The sequence below is a fragment of the Oenanthe melanoleuca genome, chromosome 1 (assembly GCF_029582105.1).
Source record: "Oenanthe melanoleuca isolate GR-GAL-2019-014 chromosome 1, OMel1.0, whole genome shotgun sequence".
Lineage (NCBI taxonomy): Eukaryota > Metazoa > Chordata > Aves > Passeriformes > Muscicapidae > Oenanthe > Oenanthe melanoleuca.
Window position 1 is genome coordinate 7,892,401 of NC_079333.1, and position 27,183 is coordinate 7,919,583.

General features: G+C 39.1%; 1 protein-coding gene and 1 long non-coding RNA gene across 4 annotated transcripts in view; one reads left to right on the forward strand and one right to left on the reverse strand.

Moving 5' to 3' along the window:
- Positions 1 to 295: 295 nt before the first annotated feature.
- On the reverse strand, positions 296 to 11,678 carry LOC130248857 (uncharacterized). 2 transcript variants are annotated; one of them, XR_008839698.1, is made up of 4 exons: positions 11,575 to 11,678; positions 11,013 to 11,115; positions 2,820 to 2,949; positions 296 to 1,398 (listed from the first exon to the last, which is right to left on the reverse strand). It is a non-coding gene; the product is annotated as an uncharacterized LOC130248857 (long non-coding RNA). The 2 variants fall into 2 exon arrangements; XR_008839699.1 differs by lacking the exon at positions 11,013 to 11,115 and having other exon boundaries at positions 296 to 1,409.
- GBE1 (1,4-alpha-glucan branching enzyme 1) overlaps positions 11,343 to 27,183 on the forward strand; it is a 136,928-nt gene continuing 121,087 nt past the window's right edge. Inside the window, exon 1 of one of the 2 annotated variants that reach the window (XM_056482866.1) lies at positions 11,343 to 11,606. In XM_056482866.1, coding sequence (XP_056338841.1) covers positions 11,515 to 11,606 — 92 coding nt within the window. In that variant the 5' untranslated portion in view covers positions 11,343 to 11,514. Of the gene's footprint in view, positions 11,607 to 12,202; positions 12,272 to 27,183 lie in introns of those variants that run through there. The other variant, XM_056482874.1, reaches the window with a different exon arrangement.

Sequence of the window (27,183 nt, forward strand, 5' to 3'; positions counted from 1 at the left end):
CATATGACAGTTATTTTTCTGTTGCTGGAAGTGTTGCTTTTTGTTTTCACAGTTATGAATAATCAAGCCTTCCTTTTGCAGAAAAGGAATGGCTCCTTGTGCAACTCCTTGTAAAACCAGGGTAATATTCTGAGGACACTTGCATCTCATATTTCACAGTGCTGTCCCTTTATCAACATGCAATGACATCATGGAGAAACCATCATGCCTATCTCATCCATCAATATGTTGTTTCATTTTCTTCTGTGTAACTTCAAATTTCTTAGGGATGTCAATGCACATGACTTACTGTAAAACAAAGGGAAAAAAATCAAGGTTAAATCAAAAAAGAACTAGGCAAGAGAGAGGGATAAGATAAACATGCTAGCAAATAAATCAAGAAAATAAACCTAAAGCAGAAAGTGTTACTTTGGGATATTATAAATTTAATAAAGACAGTATTTGTAAAAACAGAGCTAGCATGAAAATTCCTAAAACAGGAAAAGAATTATACCGAAGAAGTCAGGTGAAAAACTTTATTTTGAGCAATGTACTACAACTCAGATACAGAGCTCTTCACAAGTCTTCATGTAAATCTTATTCAGAGCTGCAAGTAACCCAGCAGCTTGGATATAAACCCAAAAAAATCCTAGTATTAATCACTAGTAGTAGTGCTAGAGTGGTTTCAAACTACCAGAGCACACATTTTTGGAAAGCACAGAGAAAAGACTGGAAACAAGTCCATCCATTTAAAAATGCAAAGAATGTGTATGCTATTTTATAGTGCTAAGAAAATAATAAGCTATAAACACTTAATCTTGCTTTTTCCTCACTTTTAGGGTGTCTGATACATGCCCTCATTCATCAGCCCTTTTAAATGCTAAGTATATCAGATGACTTAAGTCAGATTGATATTTACAGTGATCATCTTTTAATGTTATGAATAACTGGAATAACAATTTGATTATACAGGAGGTTATGTTCCTTGAGACTCAAAGGTTCCTGAATGACAGCAATGTAGCCACAGTTCACAGAAATTACATGTATGTACAAAAAACAATCCAGTGAAGATGTCAGTCTATTTTGAAATGACAATTAAAAAAAAGGAAATAGAACACAGAAGTAAAAAGGTAAATAAGTATTTGGCACTATGTAACACAAGTGACACAAAGAAAATTTTGGTGGATACAGCTAAATTATGTGCTTTTCAGTTAGACACACAAGTAATTTAAAGTAAGAGAAGCTAAATCATCCTATGCAAAATGACCCAGTTAATACTTGCCCTTAAGTCCTGCAGAGGAAGGTTTTTGTGTTCAGAGGATGATGGTCCAGATTTAGGAGATGACTCATCTCCTTTTGTAAGTGTTCCTTGAGCATGTGTTGAATCAGATGACAACACAGGAGTTGCTGAGGAGACAGCTGCAGGAGTGCTTAGGTCAAGAAGCAACAGATAATTCATGAATTTTACGAGTAATTCAGTATTTTAATTGTGTGCAGCTGAAATAGCACACGGAGGAAATAGAACAAATAATTCTAACAGTGTGGACAGTATCTTATGAATGAAGAAACCTCTCTATTTGGACAAGTTAATTCTCTAACCCCACAGACAGTAAAAGAACCAGATAATAACAAGAAAAATGTCAAGAGAGGGCTCAGGGTGCTTTATGAGACTAAGCTTTAATCAGGGTAAAACATGAAAGACTTTTGAAAATATTCCTACTTTATAGTGTACTATTCTTAGTAGAGAGTACTATTATGCACATTACTTCACTACTATCAACCTAATTGACCAAAGGCAGTGAAGTGTAGCACTGGTAAAAAAAATGTTATATTTATAGAAGATTTGTATTAAAGCAAAAATATGTATCTATAACAACATATAAATATAATAATGTATATATAAATCATATTATATTGTATATAATATATAAAATATATTATGATATATCTGTAATAAGATATATAACAACCTATAACAATATAAATCTGTAATGGTAATTTTGCCTGGAACACTGTGTTATGAGTTTCTGTGATGACACAAAGTAAATGGCAGATGGGTTGCAGAGACTCAGAATAATTACAGGTCCATGTGTTCTCATTTACCCCACCACAGTTCTTCATATTTCAAATTCTTTCACAAAAAAAAGATTGGAATAGAAGGAGACATAAAAATATTTGTAATTTTTTACCAGGACATAGCATTTAGAATACCTAAGTATTTCTACAGCATTTATATCAACAGTTGGCTAATGTAAGACTAGTGCACAATGAGCTGATTTGCTCATGGTCCCAAAACCCATGGCTATAAGGTTTTCCATAAGATCTGTTGGGATTGTAACATAAATTTAGTAAATATCACAAAAGCAGAATAAATTAGAAGAATTATTTGGCTTAAGTTTTTTATATTCTATATTGGCAAACTACTGAATTGCTGGCAGGCTGTAAAACAGGCTTTTGAACAGTAAAAACATTAATGAAGTCTTCCATTTATAGATTCTTTACTTGAGAAGCTCAATGACAAATTTGAACTTAACAATGCAATGACCTCCAGTTTTATACAGCTCTGCTGACTGTGCACTTCAGCAAAACTCGTGTGATTTTGAAAAATCAACCTGTCTCTAACCTCTCTCCTGGATTCTCCACTAAAGAATAACAGTTTTATATTGCTGAAACTACTGAGTTTAGTGAAGTAAATGGTTGAGTGACAGAGAAATAAAATTGCAGAGGATAGTAGAAATCTGAGAGCCCAGGAGGAGAGATATTGCACAATATTCAAACTAGGTGGGAATAGGTAAGAGGGAAGCAGAGGTTGTAAGATTTAAAAATAAAAGCAAACTTACCCAAAGCTGAAGAATTAGAATTCCCCAAAATAAACATCACTATTCTTCTTTTGAAGGCCTCTTGTGATGACTTATAAAGCATCTCTTGTCTGCATCAGGAAGACTGCTAAGCTCAGGACTTAGAGGAACACTGGAAAGGTAACCAGAACATCAGAAAAGTGAGGCTTTTCTGCATTAATCAGATAAATTATACTGTTAGAATATTTACTGGGCTAACAGAAAATTCTCAGCAGTATATGGTGTAGCAAAGAAGATTTTCAGTGTAACAAACCAGTGGAAATTATGGGTAAACCTGTCTGTGAATCCTTCCAGTTGGGCTGCTGAACAACCAAGCCTCTGAAAAAACTTTTGTAGGAGGAAGCCTACAGTCATCATAGAACACTGGAATGAATGCAGCAGGTGTGCAGTCCTGTTTTCTGGCAATTATCTCATTTACTATAAAATAAAAGAATTTTATGCAGGTTTTGTGAAGGATGGGGAAACTACCTAGAAAATCTGAGAGAAAGAAGAGAAAAGAGATGGCAGTCAGAGCAAGCTGATGATAGGTGGATACTGAATGGAAGAAACAAGCCTGCTTATACTTGCTTTAAAAGCCTCTGATCATAGTCCTGTCTCTTTCTTATGACCCAGCTGAGTACAGACTGTTTTTATTATGGCTTTACCTGTAAAGGACAAAATCAGGTGGACTGACAGGGGAATCAAGGAAGAAGAAAACCAAATCCAACCTCTTACTGCACATGTCCACTCTGCTCCTAGAAATACCTGTCTTCCTCCCCTTTTGTAGAAGAAATGGCTGGGCTGAGGGAATGGCACATTCAGCAGGAACTAAGCCTTGGAAATGCAGACCATTGCAAACCAGCTGTTTCTGCAGCAGCAACTGCCTGCTGTGAGTGATGTGTAACACTGCACAAGCTTGAAAAAGAGACACAGAACTTGAAAGACTGTATCATCTGGGGGTGGATCACAAGCCAAAAGAAAGCAGAGATATATTAGGACCAGAAAAATCTGTCAATCTTTGTTCAAAGGTTATGTGGTAGAGACAGGCAAAGCTTGAATTATGAGCAAGGTGTATTTTACAACCTGTAGTGGATGTCCTGGACACAGAAATTTATTTAGTTTTAGGGCTTGTAGACACTGGAACATTACAGAAAGAGCAGGCAACCCATATGAGAGAAGAAGAGATCTAGGGGACATTCAATAATAGCAAGAAAGAAAAAGTCCATCAGAGTGCATGACTCAGATGCTATAAAAACTGCTCCTTTTTTGTCAACTTTCACTCTAATATTCTTCTCTGGTAAAAGTGACAAAAGGGAAATGAAAAAATAATAAGAGGCAGAAAAGTAGGCCATGCACTTATGCAATATGAATAAGTAAGAAATAGTGTAGTAAGGAAATAGTCAGAACTAGAACAAACACACATGGAAACAACATAAGAAAACTGCAGAAGTGATCCTGGAACCAGCAGATCACTAACTGAAGACTGGCATACAGAAAAAGGCAACTAATTGCTTATGCCCCATCATTATAGACATCAGGGTGAACTTCCCCACTGGGGCTAGCCTGCCTTCCTGGTGGAACTATGGGACAAGTGGAAAATGAAGAGCCTGGATGCTACCTGAGAAGATAACATAATGCAGAAAGAAACAAAAAGCTGCATATTCAAGCAGGAGAAATCAGAACTGCAGTGAGCAGGGTGACTGCTGATGTGTAATGATGCCCTGCTGCAGGGGCTGATGGCACAAGCATGAGGAAACCTGCACTGAGTGGCTGCTTAAGCTAAAATGAGATTGGGCACCAATATTAACCTTTTTTTGACTAGGATTAGGCAATGGAATACAGCATCCAGGGAGAATTTTGAGAGATAAACAGAAGTCTCAGAGAAATCAGAAAGGAAGGATGTTTGAGGAAAACTGACTGAGCCATTAGCACTTTAACTATTCTAATGCATCTGGGACTGCATTAACTTGGAAAACCAAAATTTACCAATATAATACATGATTGTAATAGCCAAGATTGCTATTTGGATTAAAATAGAAATATTTAGCTGTTTGTTGCAAAAAAAACTGTTATCTAAAAAAGTTATCTAATAATATGAAGTAAATTTTCATTCTAAGTAGCAATGAAGTAGTTGTTTTACTAGTATGTACTTCAACTAAAATATTCAGGAAACAGAAATGCAGCAAATAATCCTGTATATCCTTAGAAACTCATACTGAAGGAGGTGCTGGGTGCCTGGGTAACTGAGATAACTATTAATTATATTTGCTCCTTTTACATCCCACAGATAACACAGTTTAATGTACTGTACTTCCAAATGTACTCATACTGGAAGCTGTGTATCACTTAGTTTTCTTTAATGAATTTTTTTTTTAAGGTGCATACATATAGAAAAAATGAAAGTCATACCACTTTTCTTTTAACTGAAATTCCATGGCTGTTTTTAAAAATGAGCATGATATAAACCTTTCTAATAAGAGAAAAAGGATACAACATAAAGGATTTATCTTTAAATGAGAAAAAAACCTATGTGAATTCAAATTAGTTCTTCCTAATCCATGAATGTTTCCCAACAAAAATGTCTATGTATATATTTGTCTTGGATGAAGATTTCTATATTTATAGAAATGTAGAGTGTTGTAAGAAGAAAAGGTGAATCACCAAGGCATATAAAAATTTCTACAGAAAATTGTATTGCATACAATGCAATCACCTATGGCAACAGATTGCACACCTGTAAGTGTAACTGTATCACTGGGATTATGAAGGCTGTGCCTTCAGTTATGGGGATATTCTAGGATAAAAATACATAAATAATAAATAAATAATAAATAATGCATAATAAATAATAATAGAGACCCTTTTGTGTACTAAAGCATTTTCTGTATAACAAGTATGCATTGCATATATGCATATATAAATGCATTATTAATGAGGGTGTTAGGTGTGTTGTTTGTTTTTATTTTTCCCCAAATTCATCCAATGTTTTGAAAAATGATATTTGAAAAATATTCACTGGACTAACAACAAGTTCTCAGTTCTGTATTTGATGTTTTTTTCTAACTATAGCAAAATTTTAAGCATAGCACTAAGGATCTAGTCCCTGCCCCATCTTTCTGTTCATGCAACACTCTGTTGATCACACCTGAGAATCAACTGGGTCAAATGACACTGACTGCCATTAAAAAGTAAACCAGAACTAATATTGACAAGATCTAAAAGGCTGTCTATGGAAAGCATTTTGGACTTCCAAAAGTTCTGCATTTCATACACAGTTTGCACCAGATCCATCTGCTTTTCCTGTGGTGAACTCGGGACTTGAATTCATGAATACAACTGAGGTACCATTCTGCTTTTTGAAAACTAAAATAGTTCTATACATACTAATGAATTTATATTGACAAAGCTGTCAGAGCATTAGCAGTATGCATCTCCTCCTTTCTTCTCACCTCACCTGACCTCCCAAAGGATTAGATGTGTTACCCTCTGAACGATTATCTGGCAACCTCACTTTCTTTTCTGAGTAAAAGGCCAGGCAGTGTAAACGCCTGTGGTGCTTCTGGGAGGAAAGTGGGACTTTGCAACCAAGAAATGCCCAAGGTAAGATCATTCCTCAGGGATTTTAGGAAAGCAAAATTGCTGCTGTTGCTGTGGGGTTTCATTCTCAGTTCTAAGTGTATTGAGTATAAGGAATACAATATCTGGCAAGTGTTAATAAGTTGCTTGTTTAATAGTAATAATAGCAAGAATGTTCCTCTAGGGCAACTATCCCAGAGAGCTCAAGCTACTTATTTTCTAAGTGTTAGAGATGAACACACATTGGTAAAACAGAGGTGACAGATACAAAGTATTGTGGTATGGTATTAAGGAGAGAGTTCAGAATGTTTTATGTTCTTCCACCAATGCATAAACACATATGCAAACACCAGGAAATTTCAGTAAGTTTTAGAAAGTTGTTACTATTGGCAATCATTACTTTTGAGAAATACAGAAGGCATACAAGTGACAGAGTATCTAAAACATCCAAAAATATTATGAAATTCCTGAAGGTTTACATGTGTTCTGTATCTGTGGACTGTTTCACAAATTCTTACTTGATTTTTCAGTAAGACTCATAGACATTTTCACAACAAATATTGTTCTACATCTGTGGATGTTTTAAAATTGGTATCACACTTTGAAGTGTCTTGATTAATGTGTAAACAACTTTGAAAGATATTTACATTTTTTTATATTCTATTATACAAAATAAGGACACCAAAGCCTAATAACACTGCAATACTGTGAAAGAAAGAAGCAGTCATTATTTAGGACTTTCAGGTTGTTGGGGTGTGTTTTTATGTTGCTCTGAATGGTAAGTGAAAATGACATTCCCATCAACTGTGCTTACTGGAATCTTACAACCCTGAAACTGACTTTTTAGTGTTTCAAATTGTGTCTTTGTTTTGATCTTTGAAGTGTGCTGTTATGTAAAGCTCCTGAAACATGACCGTAAGGTACCCTTGCCTTAAAAGACAGTATCAATACCCTACATTTCTTATAAACCAAAACTTAAAATTCTGAAACCTCTAAACTAATAGATATACCAACAGATACTTGGAATGTTTGCTGCAATTTTCAAGGATATATGCTTTGTTTTTCATATGTAATCAAACAGTTTTAATTATGGAACAATGATGTGATGTTTGGCAGCAGCTGTGCAACACAGACCGTTTCCTTTCTCCTATGTGTCTCACCTTGGCTTAGAATCCAAAGATAGGGATAAGTGTCATGGGATCATGGAATAGCTTGTGTTGTAAGGGACCTTTAAAGGTCACCTACTACAACACCCTGCAATGAGCTACAGCTCCATGCCCGATGTTTGACCTCTCTGGGAAGACTACTGAGATAAAGGATAATTATTTCTTAAGGGGGGCATTTGCTTTGGATCTGGATGACAACTGTGCAGTTAATTTCTTATGGATCCTTGAACAAATAACATAGGGAAGTTTGGCTGGCCAATGTGGCAAAGTACACTAATTTTCATTCAAACTTTGAACTCGCCTTTGCGTTAGGTACTGAATATGAAGAAATCAGTCCAAATGTGGGAGGATGCAATGGGTACTGTAACATGCTCAGATGTCTGAAATGTCTGTGAAGAATAGGGGAGCCTTCAAGAATCCAATCTTTTGGAATACTGAAGCACAAATCTTTCTGAACAGCTGTCTCTGTCCACAGGAACACCTTTTCCTTTTAGTCTGAATTATGAGATCCTGTATAGGCACAAGCCACAGGTTGTCAGTTCTTGCTCATGGACAATCTCCCATCTTTAAGTCATGGGTAGGTGCACTGGCAATAAAAAAATACATCTCTGCACATGAAAGCCAGCACAGTGGGCCAACCATACCTAGATGTAAAAAGACTTTCAGGAAAAGGAGTTGGGAGGAGTTCTGCCCAGACTAAAATGATAACAAGTCTTGATATAACCTTTAAGTGTTGAACTGAACCACACATAGGACATGCCTTGTGACTTGTCACTTTGAGAGATCAGCCACTCTTAAATGTTCTTGCCACAGGGTTAAAAAAATATCCAGCTGCCTTTGGTACATGCCACCTCTTCTCAGATAGGTTAAACTGTGGGATTGGGCAGTCTCTGTATCAGCTGCAGAACAGAAGCCTGTACCCCAAAGACAACTCAGACTGGCCTGAAGCATCTTACAGAGCCAGGCCAGGTCCTGCTCTAAGCAACTCGGCTTAGAAGAACCTGGAGCTCAGGAATTTGCTCTGTAAGAGCCAGTCAAGGCCACAGACCTCACAGATCCATTCTGGCTGAAATAAGAAAACAAACTATTGATGAGGGAGAATCTGAACCAGTGCCTTAATGAAGAAAAAGATTTCTTCCTAACTTAGTTCCTACGGTCTATCATTTCTGTCATCTTTTGCAAAGTAAGTGCAATATATTAGTGAATCAAAATGGAGGTAGCTGCATGACAGGAGTAGACATTTTTCTCTTCAAAATTTTAGTTTATCTTTGAACTTTGCATATTAAAAAAACCCCATCTAAATTGATTTTATAAATTTATCAATACAGTTACTGCTCAGCACCACTGCAAAATTTTAAAGTATATATAACTTAAGCATGAACATAATTTAAAAGACTACTCTGGAGTAATTGATATACTCTAGACTCACTGGTAGCTGGGTGCCAGACACATGCCTTAGACACCATTCTTATATGATCCACTGCTGTCCCCATAAAAGAGCAGTTATTCCCAATAGTCCTCTTCTTTCTGTTTCCACTGGCAGCAGCAGCTGGCAGCTTTGTATCCATCCCTGACAAATGCACAAAGACACATTCAGCTGTTGGGACAATATTCATTGTCTGAACTGCCAGTTTTGCCTCCAGGTAGGGGATTAAATAGCAGTGTCCTGAGAGCCAACCTCGACCCATGGTGGGAATAGCAGGATCATGGTGTAATCAATGATCAAAATAACATATGCCTTAGTTTCTTGCAGTCACTTCTGACAAAGCAGGCAGATAAAATCATGCCCAAGTTGTAAAATGAAACACCAGTAGATACAAATGATATGCTTATTCATATTCTGGTTGACAGTGTGTTAAATATATCACTGGGGCTTTGTCTGTTATAAGGACAGGGGCTATCTGCAGAATTTAACTTCCTGAAGTTCAAGGTTGCTTGTGTATGAGGCTGGATGCTGTGTCATTTCTACTTAAAATGAATGCTATGAAGGGGTCCCTGACTCCAGGAAGGTGAAAGTCACAAATTGCTAATGCTCATTTATCTTGTGTTTGTGCTGAAAAGCTAGTAACAACACTGTGAACTTGCTTGGGCTTCCTGACAACAAATAAAACCAAAGAAACTGTGCTAAGACTGAAGCTCCTGTTTCCATTGCATTCAGAGGCTGTAGGAATTGCTCTCCCACCTCCACTTCAGGTGCCCAAACACCTGCAAGCCCCAAAGCAGCAGCACATGTAACATGCAACTCTTGTAAAAATCCCAATTTCCTGACTCTTGATATTAAGCCGGAATTTCTCTTCCCCTGTTAGTAAACCAGGCTAGTGAAGTGTGAGAGTGAGGGCGACTTACTTGCAGAAGAATACAATGAACACAGGAAAGAAGCAAAAATAAGATAGTAAGAGTTGTTAAATGTTAGTTTAGCACAGGCACTGAAATCACTGCCACACAGAAAGTTTTGAGAAACCCAGGTAATTTTAAAAACAGTTTTTCAGTCTCCAGTGACTGAAGAAATTGTGGCCACTGTGGAAAAAAAAAAAAAAAAAAAAGAAATCTTGATCTATCAGAGCAGGATATGATGAGTAGTTCTGCTACAGCATAGATGCTGCCTCTTTCAATAGCCAAACCAAAACTCCTTGGACATCCTATTAGGGCAGCTGCTCTAGCAAACAGTATGACTATTGCCCTACAGTCTTTGGACAGAATACTTGTTGCACTCCATAAGGAGAAAAAGAACAAAGGTACTTGGACTTTTGTCTGTGTAGTTAGAAACTGTTACAAGGAAGCAAATACACTGTAGTTAAGTGTACCTGCACTGTTGATGAAACAAATCATTAGGGAAAGTTTCATTGTGGCCAGTTTTGGGAGAAGTAATAAATGAACCGTTAGTGTTCATCACACACCGTGCTGTTAGTCATCTGGCAGACAGGAGGGAGAAACAGCACTTCAATTCAGAGGAAGCCAAGAAAAGGGAGGATGAGTCTCAAACTGAGGACAACAATTCTGGAGATGGTTGTGGGAACGAGTTAAAGTAGAAGAAACTGACATGTTTATAAACTGTGGCTGAAAAGCATTCAAAAGAGGCCTCTAAATAAACTTTCTCACTACATATCAAAACAAAGCAAAATTGCTGGACCTTAAATAAAAGTGCTCAATGCTGGCCTAGAGGCATGGCCAGGCTGGTGATTAGTTGCCTTGGATATTTGGTGGCCTATCCAAAACCGAGACATGCTGATATTAGCTCAAAAACTTCTACAGCAATCTACCTGTGCTATTGCACCAGGATCAGCTGAACTAATCTTACCAAGTTTGGAGTTTATGTGTCTGATAAAGCAGCGTTTTACTGTACAAACACGGTGGTTTTGAGAACTCAGGGATGTCCCCAGTCTTGTTTTGCTGAGCTGTCTGTGAGCACGCCAGCACCCTATCAAACAGTCGAGAAATTTATTCCAGCACTCACGATGATGCCAAATCTGCTTTGGGGGGTTGTTGATGATGTTGGCTGGGACGTGCAGCCGGCTTTGTGTGTGTGGGAACACAGAGTTCACCCGGCAGCTGACACGCTGAAAAAGACATCAAAGAGCCACTAAGAAAACAAGCCGGGGGTACCGCCGAGGCAGACATCCCCCTCCTGCCGGGCTCCCGCAATGCTTTTGCTGTTGTCGCGAGGTGTTTTTTTATTTCCTCTGCACGCCGTTAGGAGCCCGGAGCTGCTCGCACACGGGCAGCGAGCCGGGGCTGCCGGACCGAGCCCTTGGCCGGGCCGGGCCGATCCGGGCCGGGCACCCCCGGCTCCCCTGCCCAGCCCGGCTCCCGGCCCCGCCGCACCGCGGGCGGGGAGAGGCGGCGGGGGCGGCCCCGGGCGGTGGGCGGGGAGAGGCAGGGGCGCCCGGCCGCCCGCCCGGCCCCCTCCCCGCTGTATTTAGCGGCGGCGCGGATCGAGCGGAGCCCGCGGCGGCGACATGGCCGCCGCCAGCACGGAGCCGCCGAGGCTGCAGCAGCTGCTGGAGCGGGACCCTTACCTGGCGCCCTTCCGGACCGACTTCCAGCGCAGGTACCGCCGCGCGGAGCTGCCGCCCGCCCGGCCGCCTCCGGGGCGCCGGGGCTGGGCCGTGTCCCCTCCCCCGCGCCGCTCTCCCCTCCCCTCGGCCGGGGCGGCTCCGCTTCCCTTCCGGCGGAGGCGCCGCCAGCGCGGGCGGAGCCGCGGCCGGGGCTCGGCGAGGCCTGCGGGGCCGGGGCGGTGCGGGGAGGCCTCTCGCCGGCCTGCGGCGGGGCGGCCGGGACAGCTGGCGAGAGTCACGGCAGCGCACAAGGGTTGGGGTTGGAAGGGACCTGGAGGATCGTCTGGGACACCCTGCACTTGTTCAGGTTGCTTAGAGCTGCATCCAGCCTGGCTTTGAACACTTGCGGGGGTGGGACAACCACAACTTCACTGATTAACCTGTTCCCGTGCCTCACCACCCTTACAATAAAGAATTTTTTCCTCGTATCTAATCTAAACCTACTCCTAGCATGAACTTGTTTCCCCTTTACTTGTCACTACATATAAGTCGCGTAGCCCATCTTTCCTGTAAGTTCCCTTCAGGTACTGTAAGGTTGCCATTAGGTCACCCCTAAGCCTTCTCTTTCACTGGCTGCACAATTGCAATTCTCTCAGCCTTTCCTCATTGGAGAAATGCTTCATCAGCTTGGTGGCCTCCTCTGGACTAGTTCCAAAAGGTCAGTGCCCTTCCTGTGTTGGGGATCCCAGAGATGCAGGCAGGACGTGAGAGTGATGCACTGAGCTGCTATCACTAAAAAAAGTGTTTAGCTTCAATAATCTGTAAATAAACTGCTCACAGATCTCATCTTTCTGGAGAGTTTTCCTGCGGGCGCATGTTTTGAGGTGTCCCTGAACCGCCAGCTCAGCTGTTCAGACCTGCCATGCATGAAGTAGCAGAATGTGCGGTAGGTTGGTGCCAGGTTGCCGGGCTGAGCATCCCTTTTTCTGTGCCTCTCGCTGGGAGCTGTGACACCAGCCCTCTGTCCAGGGCCTGGGTGAGAGCCTGCAAGAGCAGCCTGGGCAGGAGGAGGCCTGCATCCTGCAGAGCCGGGCTGCTGGCCTGGAAAAGCTGCTGAAACCTCACCCGCCGATTGAACACGGCCATTGGGAGCTTTTATGTTGCACATTTATGTTGTGTTTCACTAGTGGTCCTCTGGCAATCAAAATAATTGTAGTACTGACTAATGCCCTGTGTCCCAGAAGTCTGGAAAAGTCACTATGTATGAGTGATGTAAGAAGGAACATATTTTTTTTTTCACTTTTTTTTTTTTTTTTTTTTTTTTTTCCCTATTCTAATGTTCTACATGGTTTAACATTACTAGCTGTTCTGTTGGGTTCTGGTATTGAATAGTGGGAAGTCTAGATCTTGTAAAATAGGATTAAGGATTGAGTAAACTATTAGGCTGACTTGCAGAGCATTTTCTCAAGCTAATCTCTTAATGACAAAACAACTGAGAGTTTTATACAGTAGTTCCTGACAAGCTCCTGGCCATGCATGCAGTGCTATAAAGCACCTAATTTTTTCAGTGGGGAGTCAGAGTATAGGAATTAATAAATGGGCAGATCTAGCTCTTAATAAAAGCATTCATAAAAGCATTTGGGTTTCCCAAATGTGCCTGCCATCAAAACACTCATATTGTGGATAGTGGTGTTTGTATTTCTGAGGACAGTATGACTGTACTGAGTACAGTGACTTTGCAAAACTTTAGTGTACTTCTCAGATTTGTGCATCTGGAGCATAGAGCTTCACATGGTCCTGTCTCTTTCTTGTCACTTTCTGGCTCCTGAACCTCTAATTGGTCACTTGCCATAAAGTTACTGTGGAAACATGTATCCTATTAATGAATTAAAAAAAAAAAAAAAAAAAAAAGGAAAACTTTTGTGGCAATCTGTGATGAACTGGATGATTTATTCTAAGGCCAAAGAAGTAGCCCATCCTGTGGATGGTGAGGGGAAGTTCTAAGCAAGAGAAATACCTGTTAGTGTCTGCATGCAATGCTCATTGTGGTTTCTATGAATTGTGATTCAGTTTATATTTAATAGCTTCAGGTGTGTTTTATCAAGAGTGCCCAGGAGAATGGAGTTTTGCAGCTACTTGCTGTTTGTGTGAAGAACCAATTCTTTAGGGCCTTCAGTATATGGGATTCTCTTACTTTGTGTCCATTTCCTTTGCTGGGGGAGGTGTGAACAGCCCTGCACAACTGTGTGCGCTGTCAGAAATTCTTAGCAGTGGGGAACTATGTGATCTTTGTTCCAGGCTGAGGGATCCTGATGTATTTAACTGGTATGACCCATGACTGTGGTATGGGACTCATTAAATAACTCAGTGGATCTGGTTTCCTACACCATAGGTGGTGCAGGATAAGGCTGTGATGAAGCTGCTAGAAATGTATGCTATTAAGCAAATCTGTGTTTTAAAAGTTGATTGTTTTGTTAGCTGCTTGCCATGGCCTAATTATAGGTAGGACAGGAGGACTATATTAGCAATGAATTTTGATTTGTAGAGTAGGAAAACTGAGTAGAAATGATGCTACTCAACTGCTGAGCCAGTGACAATCTGTTCATTATTTGTTCTGTTACTTTTGACTGACTTTGTCTAACTTTGCTCTGGATACCCCTGCCCAGTGACATTTTTTTTTTTCCACTTGAGTAGTTTGGACAACATAAATACATGCAGTGTCTTGGTTCAGAAGGTTGTGTTTTTCCTGATAAAGGGGATGGGAGGCAGATTTAGTGCCTGGCACCTTGTAGCACTAGAAGTATTTTACTTGCTTGGATTAGGAAGCTTTGGGAAAAAACAGATTTGAAAGAGCCTTGATCAAATACAATATATATGGATACATTTCCTATAGTATTCTGAATCTCTTCTTAGAGTTTGCAGTGATATTAACCTTACTTAATATTAGAACCAATCATCGTGGAATGATGGAAATATCCTATAGTTATCATGCTGTGTATTGCCTAAAGAAATAAAATTTGGGGCTTTTGACAGAGGATTAAGGATGCTTGAGAAACAAATCTTTTACTCGGTGGAGATCCTTATATTATGCCTTGTGCAATACAATGTGAAATAGTCCTCCCTTTATCATGGTCACTAAAAGTTCTTTTGGAGAAATGTTGGGAAATAAAAGACTTGGGCCCTAATCTTAGCAGTGACCCCAGCAAGTTGCTGAATTGCCCTTTGGGCTTGAGTCTATCTGTTTTCTTATCTCTGGCACTGTATTTGTATGGCCAGGTGATTGTGGAGAACTTTGTAGCTGTGTATCCTTGGCTGACAGAGGCTGCACAGGTGCCTTGGTTATTCTCAAAGACTGGCCATTTCTGATGCTGCTCAGGCTGCTCAGGACCTTGTTGGATTGGGCTGGATCTCTGAGAGCGTGCCTCCTTGGGCAGTCTCTCCCTGTGTTTGGCTACCCAAATTGTGGAAATCTTTTTTTAATACTGTAACTTAACTTGATGCAACCTTGTTGCTTCTAGTCTGTTTTTCCTGCATTCCCCAGGAGAGCAGCCTGGCTCATTCTTTTCTTTAGGCAGTCACAGCTTCCTGTCCCTGTGGAGTGCTTAAAACTGTGAGTGGATATGAGCAGCCCACGCCTCCTCAAGTTAATTTTTGCACATCTGTTCTGAGGAAACCCATCTCTCAGGCCCTACCTGTGTGCCATAGGTACAAAAAGCTGTCTTCTGCAGAGGCTCTAGTGTGTTCCTGCTCATCTGTGCCTTGTGCAAGTGCACGCTTCTCCTGCTGGGGTTCACATCTTCCTCTCCTGCCCAGTGCTGTGCTACTTCACCCTCAAGGTGGTGACCAGGTCTGCATAGCAGTGTAGCCAATACTGAGACCTTTGTGCATTCTTTTGTTTTTCCTTTCTCTCAGTGGGAGTGGTTTGCTGAAGGACAGACAGGCTTTAGTCACATCAGACTGGATTCTGCAGTGTAATATGATTATCCTGATTCACCTTGAGAGTTGCCAGATCCGTGATGAAATGAATTGTGATGTTGCCTCGAGTTCTGAAAATTTTCCTCTTGCTTTCAAGGACTGTCTCCTTTAACCTCTTGCAAAGTGTAACTTTGTGCTTTAGACAACTGGCTATTTTCCTTCTCTTTCATAAATCCTCGAGAAATGCTGGATGAGTGCTTTGATAGGAACAAAGGTTTTCTCTAAAGAAGTAATGCCTAAAATGTGATGGTAGGACCTAGTAATGCCCTAAACATGGAGGATGGACTGACATAGTTAAATGAGTGACTAAGAGGAAGAAAGATTTCTGGTCACATTCCCTTTTCAATACTTTGTTGTGCCTGGGCATGTTGCAAATGGTGTTCATGAGGAAAATAGAAATCTGTATCTTTTTTTCTTTTGATGAATGCCTGAACTTGATCCTGAGTCAAGGAAGGATTATCTTTGGGATGAAGGGATATCAGTGTCTATATGGTGACCTGTTCAGCCTTGACACAAGTATACATTATTCAGATCTCTAAAAAAGAATCTGCTTCAAAAAAAAAAAAAACAAACAAAAAAATCCCCAAGTGATGGTGTTTGCGTAGGGTATCACTGTGCTACATTGTTTGACCATCTGTGATATGTTTCCCCACGAGTATTTTGTTAAGTCTCAAGTGTTATTTAGACTAAAGACTTCTTATAATTTGGTATGTATTGTTAGTCTTTTGCCTCTTAGAGCATAATTGGTTCAATTACAACCATTAATGCCTGTGGTGTAATTGCATTTTATGGAATTACAAACTGGTGTTGAAAAGTGCTGCCTATTAGAATTTTCTGCTATAACAATGTGCATGGCTTATTATATTTTACCAGACCATGCAACTGCCTCTGTAACCTACTGATTATGTAGTCTTTGGTGAAGGCTTTTTTTGATTTGTTCAATTTATAGAAGAAATAAGAAGAACAATACCAATGCATTGCTTCAGTCTTTGACTTCAAAAATCATTGGTTTGCTGAGCTAGATAAAATGGTGTTGATAGTGCTTGAGTGTAGGGATGGATTGAGAGAGAGGGGTTCCATTCCTTTTGAAGTGTTGGTGAGTTGGTCAAGATGAGAACATGTACTCAGTGGCTATTGTAGCAGTATCAATTACCAAGAGGTCACTTGGCTCATAGCTTTCTCATAGTGTTCTTAGATCCCTCCACCCTTAAAAATAGGAAATACTGTCCATTCTTCAATTTTCATCTCCCACTTTCTATCTGATTAATGTCAGCTTAATGCTGCTTTATGGTTGTGTCTCTTTTAATCTTTTTTGCAGATGAACAGTGGTGCATACCTGATGGAGGTATTGAAAATGAAGAGGTGTCGAGTTGGGTGTGATAGGGCTGAGTAGGAAGGCAGCTGTTGGGGTGTAGAAAGTTTGGGAATGGCAGTTGAAGAGTGACTAAGCTAGAATCCTATTTTTAGATGAAGATGGAAAGGTGAGAAGGATGTGTCAGAATTAACAACTATTATGTATCATCAGAAAAACTGGGCTTTCCTTTTCCATTTTGTCTCATGCAGACTGTTGTATTGAGTGGGCAGAACTAAATCATCTATATAGAACTAAATGTCATATATGGCTGTATTTTTGTTGGTTTTGGTGGCATCCCATAAGTTCAGTATACTTCTGTTGATTCTAGAACCTTGACAATTTAATGGAAGGTGTCTTTCTGTGTTGTCAAAGTCTTTAGCTCATGTGCACTTGGGTTGTTAACAGTGACAAGCCTAGTTGACTATTTCACTGATGACCCTAATTTTTAAGTATGTGAGGAAGTCCTTACATATGTATGTCTTGTTGTCCTCATCAAAAGATTCAAGTTGGAATTCTGTTAATAGCTGCCATATTTATAAAAAGGCAGGGAAATATAAGGATGTAGGTATTCCTTTTTTGTTAGCAGACTAGTTGCCTCTGTATAATAATTAAAACTTGGTTTTCTCTGAAAAAATGAATTGAGGTCCCCTCAGCTCTGTTGTGTAGTGTCAGCTTTTCTGAGCATATTGGATCAACTCTGAGAATTTGCCTGGAATTCTAGAATAATTTATTACGTGACCAGGAATCTGATTATTGTTTCACTGTAATAGTGAGGAAAAGCTTTGTCTTGCTGAATGCTTTATATTCAGGTATTTATGCATATTTCTTCACTACTTCAAAGCTGTAAAGAAGGCATTCTTATGGAGGACTTAAACTGACGTCCTGTCTCATGAAGGTACTTTTCTCCCCCTGTTCAATTTCAATATTTATGTATGACGCTTCACTTTCAAACTCCCTGTTGCCTTATATTTACTCCCAATATCTAATCCTAGCTGTTCCTTCATTTTCTACCTTCCACAAAAGATAGCTTCTTTTGGCTTGTGCAATGTCAGAGATCTAAAACCTCTCACTCATCCTTCCATTTGCTTTGTACTTTGTAGAACTCTGTTTCATACAGTTATTCATCAGGTTGAAAAGAAAATAATGTCTTCAGGCAAAGTGTCTAGTGCGACAGGATCAGGTCTTTGCATTTAAAATGTTTAAAGCATAAGTTTTTCTCTAGAAAAAAAGAATATTCAGCAAAAAAGTTAGTTTATACCTAGAATATGGCTGCCTCTTCCCCAAGTATCTGACAAGCCAGTTGTTAGAGGTGAGTACTGTTGATTCTATCAAAGAATATACCTCCAAGATCCTGCTCTTGGAAGGACCCAATTAGTCAATGTTATATGGGCATTATTTGCAATTAAAATTTAATATAGGCTCTTGGTAAAATAGATGTCTGAGAACCTGTCAAAAAACCCAGGTCAATTAGTTCTGTTATGTGAACATGTTGAAAAAATTGTTCCTTGAATCTGGGAAATTCTAAGGCTAAACTCATTTGAACTTTTTCTCCTGATATACTAAGAATACAGCCTTAGTGACAGTTTTAGTCATTCAGATGTGATGCCATTGACTGGTGATGCTTGCAGGTAGAGATAGCTCTAATGCCTTCTGTTACACACCCTCCTTTTCTCTTTGAAGCTGTTGTTCAGGCCGGGGATACTTTACTTCTTTTGTATCCTTGCTGTCCTGGTGTGTTGCTTTGCCTCTGTTAGTGTTAGCATGTCTGCCCTTGTGCTTAGTGATGGAGAGAGAAAATATTTTCAAAGTGGACCATGAAGTTCCAGTTAGGGTGGTCCTACATTCTCCAGAGCAGGAGTGCCACTGCTAAAAGGTTGTGCCAAGTTCAGAAAAATATAGCCTAGGTGTACATACGGAGTGATTCTGAGTCACACAAAACTGAGATGTGTCAGTTTCCATAGTTCATGGAGTAGAAAATGTCAGTTTCAGCCCTTGTTGCCTGAACTGGTGTTGTGCTCATTGAGTGAGTTGGTGTGTTCCAGTCTTTAAAGGGAGGTTGGGATCTGGATTCTCCCACTTACAAGATATGACATGCCAAAGTAAGGATGCTGTCCTTTATGGTAGGAATAGTTATGTGCAGGAACCCTGCTAAAGTATTGCATTTGGAGAATGAGCATTTCAAGCTTATCAGTATTTCTTCTTTAATTTCTTACACTCAAAGCCAAACCCTAACTTTTCAGTCAATAAAAGACTTCTGGAAGTGTGGATAAGTTGGCTTATATAAACAGGCTACATGGATCTTGAGAGGTGCTTGCTAATCTGTGTGGTTGTAGGATAATTTCTTCTCTATTTCTGGGCATTGGTTAGGGTCTGATTTTCGTTTGTTCTCTCCTTCTCTTCAGGAGGGAGCTGCTAGAAGAAGGTTCTTTAGGAGACATTGCCTTGGGACAAGTGAAAAATAAACTTAGTGCTGATCAGATGTAGGTAGTTTATTACAGTTAGTTTGGGGACGTTTTTTTTTTTTTTTTTTTAATTGAGAAAACAATATATTAGATGGTGGCTAAACTGTGTGGGTCAGACTTCTGGTTTGAGGGCACTTTCTTTTTCCTAATGTGTCCCTGAGAGACAGGCTATATTTATATACCTCCAGGCATTCCCCATAGTTACATGTGAATGCACTGTCATCATCAGATCCAAGTATTTTGTTGTGTAAGCATTTGATAAGATGATTCAGAGGACAGGCAGGAAGGCCAGGGGAAATTGTCTAAAAAACTGTTATTAAAATGATGCTGAGTTACTGTGTATTGTAAATGAAAACATGCTGCACTACCACAACTGTTTGGAAATTGCCCATCTAGAATGTATTCAGCACATGAACATAAGAGTCAGCAGCTCATTTTAGCAGCTTAGGGGGTATCCTGATTGTACCATACCTGCTATCCCAGCAAAAAAAGAAAAAAAAAAAAGAGTTTAATAAATTTTGTGTTTTGTGTCAGGCTTAAGCAAGTCAACATTATTATATAATACCTGTTAATAATTAACATAATTGTTTGATACCTGTTGTAGGATATATCCCCAGTATAAATGTTCCTGGTATGATAGGGATTGGTAAGATGCTTTCCAGCCTAAGAAAAAGAATTCCATTTCCATCATAAGAAATTCTGACTCTCTGATCACTTTCAGCAAAGTTTAATTTGACCTGAATAAACATTTCTTTCTTAAAAATACTACTCCTTTAGGAAATTGTTGCAACTTTTATAGAAATAGGGAGTTTGCAATACTGCTTTGGTTGCCAGCTTTTTTGAGGAAATTTGAGCAGCATGTAAAAATACTTGCACAACAGATTTGTGTTGTTACACAACCAGTAGTGGTGACTCCATAGAAGTGTTTGTGACATAGCAGATGTGATGGTTTGAGACAGGAGTTAGTACATGGGCTCCTTAGAGCTAAAATTTGCCTTTTTGAGAACTAGAAATCAGAGAACAATCTTATATGTGGTACATCAATGTAAAACTTAAAGCAAATAAATACTTTGTGTTGGTTCTCAAATCCTTTCTCAGCCTGTATTTTGATGGAATTTATCATCTTGTGTTATTTTCTGTGTCCCACCCTTCTGCAGTTGTCCTTCTCACTCCCTGTAAACCTTTGACATCTCTAAGAGAAATACAGAAGTAATGAGGAAAAATCCTTCCTTGGTGAGAAAGGAAGGAGCAGAGCTGAAAAAAGACAAGCTTTACAACTTCAGGGGCTGTTTAGACTACAGCTTCTTTTGAGAATGTTAAAGCAGTGGAGAGCAAGGTAATGCTTCTGAATGCTGAATGAGCCAGGTGATTTAAATTTGTTGTCTGAACAATCAAATCCCGTCTCTCAGTTGATGTTTACTCCCAAGCTTTAACTTTAATTTTTGGAAAGCTCATGGATCACTGTATCTTTCAAGCTGAATAGATGGATATTGTTTTTAACAAAATATTTCACTTCTGGAAGTAAACAGGGCATGTCTAGTTCTGCCAATGGCATGGCCTCTCTGAACATGTATGTAAGGTTTTTTTTCCAGTGAAACATAGTTTGTTGGAAAAAGTTTTTCATTTTCCTTTCATTAAGTATCAGATGTCTTCTGTACATTTTTTGTCACTTTGAGGAAGTTATTTAGAAAAATATAGCTTAAAAAAAAGATCATTGTCAGAATATCATTGAATCTTTCATCTTGCAAGTAATATGGTAGCTGTACTATCTTCTTCCTTTGGTCCAGCCTTTTTGAGGCTTAAATAATTCTACCAAATTGCCCATGTTCATTTTAGTTAGGATGCTCTGTCTCTGTGCTAGTTTTTCTTCAGCCCTTGGCTACTTTCTTGGTGCTGGTTATCAATTGTTTTGAGCAACAACAGGTGCTTTTGGGTTACTGCTTTTGGGTTAATTTCAGCATGTAGCATGACTAGAAAAATAATCTCCTCATTGGCAAGCCTTAAAGTGGTAGGAGAGAGGCTGCAAAGTGTAGCATTTGGGTTACACACTTCAGTCTGTGTCCATTGTCTAAGCAGCTTTTCCCTTTTCTTGGAGAAAGCAAATCCAAAGAGGCGTTGCTGGCTGCTTTGTCAGGCAGTGAGGGGGAAAGTCTAAAGTGATAAAGGGATTAAAAAGGTCAGTTGAGGCAGGAGTTTGGCATTGGTAAGAGTGTCAGAAAGGTCTGTGTTTTAACTCTTTCCTCCCTGCTCTGCCTCCACATGCAACCCCCAAACACAAACCTCAGCTGCTAAAAATGGGGAGAAATTGGATCCCTAAAGCTGTGCAAAATTCAAGGTAGCTCTATCTTAGCTTATAGTGGTGTAAGGTTTGTTTTGAGTGTGAATGCAAGTTTTTCTTTTGTTTACTGTACAGTCTTTTATCTGTTTTTCCCAAAGACCAAAAAATATTTTATTAATTGCACTTTATATGTGTAATGCATAAGTGTGTATATATACATAGCTTTGTTTGTGAAGTTTTAGCTGGTCTGTCTGTAAATTCAGCCTCCACTACAGTTCATTGGCTAGTCTAGCTATGGCTTATGGAATTCACTGACTTAATCTATGGCATATTTGTTATAAATTTTCTAATAAGAATCCCTTAATGCCTAATTTTATAAATATCTGAAAGTTTTTTTCAAAATATTGCTGTTTTACTTTAATCTTGTGTACAACAATTGGAAAGTATTTAATGGAAAATAAATCAGGCTTGTAACAGTATTTTCTTTAAATAGCAGATTACTATTAAAAGCTCTGCTTGCTACTGCAGTGTAATTTGAATGTGATTACAGTGATTAGGTCTTTCAGACAAAAAATTATAAATAAGAAGTGTTTATTTAGAGATATTTGCCAAACTTCTTTGCATTTTATTTGTTTCATCAAAAATTTTGGACAAAAGAGCTTTTTGAATTTGCTACTTGTCCTAAAATAAATAAGTGTATGAGTTCATAAATCAGATTATTTGCTACTTCACTTGAACACTATAAATTCATGTAGTCAAAAACACTTCAGAGCTGAAGACTCCCTCTTCATCTCCCTCTTGTGCCCTCAGTTTTAGGTGCCACAGTTGATGTGTGTGTAGGCAAATGTAGATCTTTCCTCAAAAATTCAAAACTCTAATAATTGGTATGGTGCCTCTTTTTTGGACAGAGTCCTTGGATCATAATGTCACTGTCTAACCAAGTAATGAATGAAATGTATGTTGTTTTCTTGTTGCTCTGGTAGATGATGGTTGAAAAGCTCAAGTTTGCCAGAGGCAAGACGTGGATTTGCTGCCAGACTTAATGCTGCCATTTACTAATACTATGTGGGTACATTTAGCTTTACTGCTTGCATGTAAATTCCACCCTTCTGTCCTCAGAATTTGCTATGCAGTGAATGCTGATTTATAGCAGGAGCTGTCTTGTCTCCAACTTGAAGATATTTTGTTCCAGAGGTAGGTATGAGCATGTTTTAGGACTGAGGATGGCACATAAGCTAGTTTAAAATTCACTTTGTCCTCACATTCAGGCAATGACTGCTGCTCAGGTGAACCTTCAAGCTGCTCAAGCCATAATAACAACAACAAACAGAGCAGGTATCATCAGCTCCTTTTCGGCAACGCTCCAAGTACATTGGGTTTCACAGATTTCGTTCATCTATTGCTTCAACTTACACCATTTCTGTTAACTTTTTTTCACTGGATAATTAAAAAAAAAAAAGGGCTCTTGAATTACAATGAAAAACAGTTTATAAATCTGGTAGTTCAAAAATACGGTTTTTCTTCTGAGGAAAGCAGTCTCCTGCTTTTTCTGTGAACTGATAATAGGATGAAAAAGTGTTTATAGTGCAGCAGTTAACCTAGTCCTTTATACCTTTAATTGGTAGAGAGTGTCTATGGGTTCCAAATGAGTAAAATTAACACACTCAGTTTTTGTTTGGATATGTGTATTTCAGCTGCAGCTTGTGAATTTGGGAAGGACAGAAAAAGCTTTACTGAAAAGATTAGGTAGCTGAATACAACTAATGATCATTCTTACTTGAAATTTTATTAAGTTTGGACTGAAATAGGGCTTGGTTGTCGACTACTTTAGCACAGCCAGTGAAGCAGGAATGTTGTTACTGCACAGTAACAATGACTGGATTAAAGTGTCTTTCCATTGTGAATAGGATCTCTTCTGGACCATGAAGTTATGGCCTGAGTATTACAAGATAACAAACGATGTCTTTGAGTGTGGCTATCAGGCATTCTGTGTTTTGGCCAAGCGATTTGGCTTTTTGCTTAGCAGTAAGTAGTATAAACAATGACATAAGCAGGCTTTCTTCTCCAGCAGAAGCAAATACTTCATCTGAGATGGGGGCCTTTGGATTGCAGAACAAGAAGTAAGCCGTGACCTTCCCTAATATCATAAATAACATGTTTCCATCGAAGTAGACATCAGACAGAGCTTTCAGCAGCAGTCAGGGTTGACTTGAGTGATTTCCAGCTTAAAATGGAGGTAGCTGTAAGTGGCAATTATGTCCATTAAGTGTCATTGTAGACCACTTTGACCATGATGACTTCTAACAGAAACAGCTCCCAAGCCCTACAGATGCAGGAAATGCCAAGTCTGTAAAGATCTGATTCCTCTCCAGGTATCTCACTGAAGAGCTTGTTTGTCCTTATGTGGTGGAGATCATCATAGTTTGCTGCAAACCCATACCTGTCAGCTACTCTGATTCAATTTTAACAGTGTTTCCTCAAAAATGGGTAGTGAGTTCTGGGATGTGGGTTTGATAATAATTGCACTCCTTGGCAGGGGAGCCAAAAGAGGGAGTTATTGGAGTAGAAAGTCCAGAGAAATTAGTAAATGTCCAGAAAAAGACATTACCTATATAGTGTACAATACTGATGCAGTTTATGGTGTAAGAGCATGCTTTTCATAATACATATTATTGCTGGTGCCCAGTCCCAACCCTGTTACAAAAAGTATTGATGAATGTCTTCATCTAATGGCTTGCCTGCTAAGGACTTTTGCAGCCAGAAGGACATTGCTTACCAGTAGTGTTTGCTAATACATTGGCAAGCATTTCTAATGTAAACCTGGTTTTAGAACAGCAGTTTTCACAGTTAGAATGGTGAGAGACAGCTCCTGGGTACACTTGGATAATTCCTTTAGATGGTGCTGGGGCTGACTGAATTGCAAGGTCTGACACCACCACGTTTATGCAGCTTTTGGACTTTACCAAGAGGTAACAGGTTGAGCTTCAGATATTTGACTTCACTGATTACTCTGGGTTATCAGTTCCAAAGGCTGCTCTGGGTATTGTTGACTCTTGTCAGCAGCCTCTGTATGTAATTGCTTGTTTAAATAACTGTAAAAATGCCACTGAGATTTTTCCACAGATAGGTTTTTATTAAATGCCTCATGACATTTGTCTAATACAAACCATGTTTAGTCTGTGTGAAGGAAAGCAATGTGATAGTAGTAAACTGTGGTGGTTTTTGTATTTGTTTTTTGACTTCTTTTCTAAACTAAGGTTTTTCTGTCCAGTCTTTGTTCAAAAGAACAGATGTGCTAAGTGTGTCGATATTCTTGTGTGTATGTGTCTGCTGTTCCCTTATTCTGTTTCTTAAGTTTATCTTGTTTCTCTTTCCTAGTCTGTATGGATTGTCTGCCAGGAACTGTTGGAAATTCAGGGATTTGTCAGAAGGGAGAAGGCTTTTAGCCTCTGGAACCTTTTCTGGCATTCATTCTATCGATTTTATTCCATGATAGGTGTTGGACAACATGGTGCTTACAGTCATGTCTGTTACAATGCTGTTAAATACAGTCAATACATAGATACTGAGTTTAACAGGTATATGTTTAATCCTTTGGTTTTCAATGAATTGCCATAATGGTGATGACTAGTTGAGAAAAAGCAGGAGAATAAAGACCAGAAACGGCTTGTGCTGTATTTTGGTGTTTGAGGGGATTTTTTTTAATTTTTTTTTTTTTTAAGCATTACTCCTGGTATTTTCAGTGAGTGTTGCTAGTTAGAGCAAGATAAGACAAATCTGTATCAGAGAAATAATGGTATAAAACCCTAAAATTCCTAAATTAACTTGTTTACCACCCTTTTGGAGTGGTGAGAAGCTGATACTTGCTTCTTCCTGGCACAGAGAAACATAATTTTGATCTGATGGCTCCAAATCCTAACTTTGATATTTCTGATCATGCAAAAGTATAAGTGATGAGTAGGAGAAGAGTAAGGATAAGTTTTTTGTTGTTGGTTTTTTTGTTTTTTTTTTTTTTTTTTTGTTTGGGTTTTTTTTTTTTTTTCCAAGGACCATAATTCTTGCAAGGAAACTGTAACAGAAAAATAGGCATGAGCAGTAATTTGTAGCTTATTTTAAAAAGTCTTTTAAAAGTCTTGCATACTTAATAATGGTACATTCCCATAAGATTTTTTAGATGTATGGGCATTTTTATTTTAAAGTGAAAATATTTTTGGTTGGAGGTTTTTTTTGGTTTTTTTTTTTTTTTTTTTTTAAATCTAAAAAGGTAGATTAGCTTTCTGTATCTATTTTGCTGAAGTTTTTGATTCTCAAATGTCAGTGTAAAGAAAGTACTCTATCCCCTGCAGCTTGTAAATTACTTTTCTGGCTTTGTAAAGCTTTGTGCAGAATAGGCTGACTGAGACTGAGGTTGCCTGAACAGCTCTCTTGGAGAAGATAGGAAGGAGTTGAAAAGTGCCAGTAGAGACTTCTCTGGATCTTGCTGTGCTTCATCAAGGTGGTGTTCCTGCTGTGGTTTGCTTCCCCTTTCAGAAGACAAGAGGCATTGTAGAAACCTCTAAATTCAATGTGATATGAGCTTTTACCTGGTACAAATCTAATAGCTTGTAAGATGTAAAGAGGCATCTAGAAAACAGTAGAGATGGAAGTGCTGTTGTGCATGTGCTTTGGCAATGAATGCATCATTCCCTAGGCTAAAAGCTTTAGCTTAAGATTCTCTGTTTTCCTGCTGTTTCTCTTGATACTGTTTCATCAACTGATCCACTTGTGAATTATGAATGAAAGAAACCATGAGGAAATTGAAGCAAAGAGAAAAATTGTGGTCTTGACAGGTGGACTCTGGAAAGGTTCCTTTGTGATATGGAATAAAGTGGGGAAGTTTTACAGTGATAGATCTTGCCAAATGGAGATTACATGTATGACCTTAATTAAATGGCAGGGCTACTCATTAAACAATACTAAAATTGTGTATATCCCCAGGAAACAAGCTGGTCTGTTGCAGTGTAGGATATCAGATTGTAGGTTTAGTCTTTCAAAACTCGTATTGACTTGGAAGCCTGGATAGGTGGTGACATGATGAGGATAAAATATTAGGGTTGTGTGGCATATACTGCCATAAGTTTCCAATATACTTTGCTGCTTCTACCATTCATAATATAGCCAAAGCAAATTTGGGACTGGATGAATGCAGTGGGATTTCATGCACTCCCTTGCACGTACACACAAAGTGGCTACTGTAATATAAATTTTAATTTCTGTCTTGTCTAATAACTTCACTCTGCAACTTTTAAAAACCTTCATTGCCTCAACAAAAATAAAATTAAAGGATGTGCATATTTGTGAGACACAAGGCAAACTTGAGAGCAGAAGGAAAAGAAAGTAGGAAATGCTGATTTGTGGGCAAGCTTTAGAAGTTTTCATGAAAGCCTGGGTTACATCTCTTTCAGAAAGTATCCAGACTCTGCTGTGTTCTGTTTTCCAGCTATGAAGGGGAAGTGTGTGGTATGGGACTTGTCTGGGTAGGGTTTTTTAATAACTATTAGGATGGTCATAAGATGACTGAG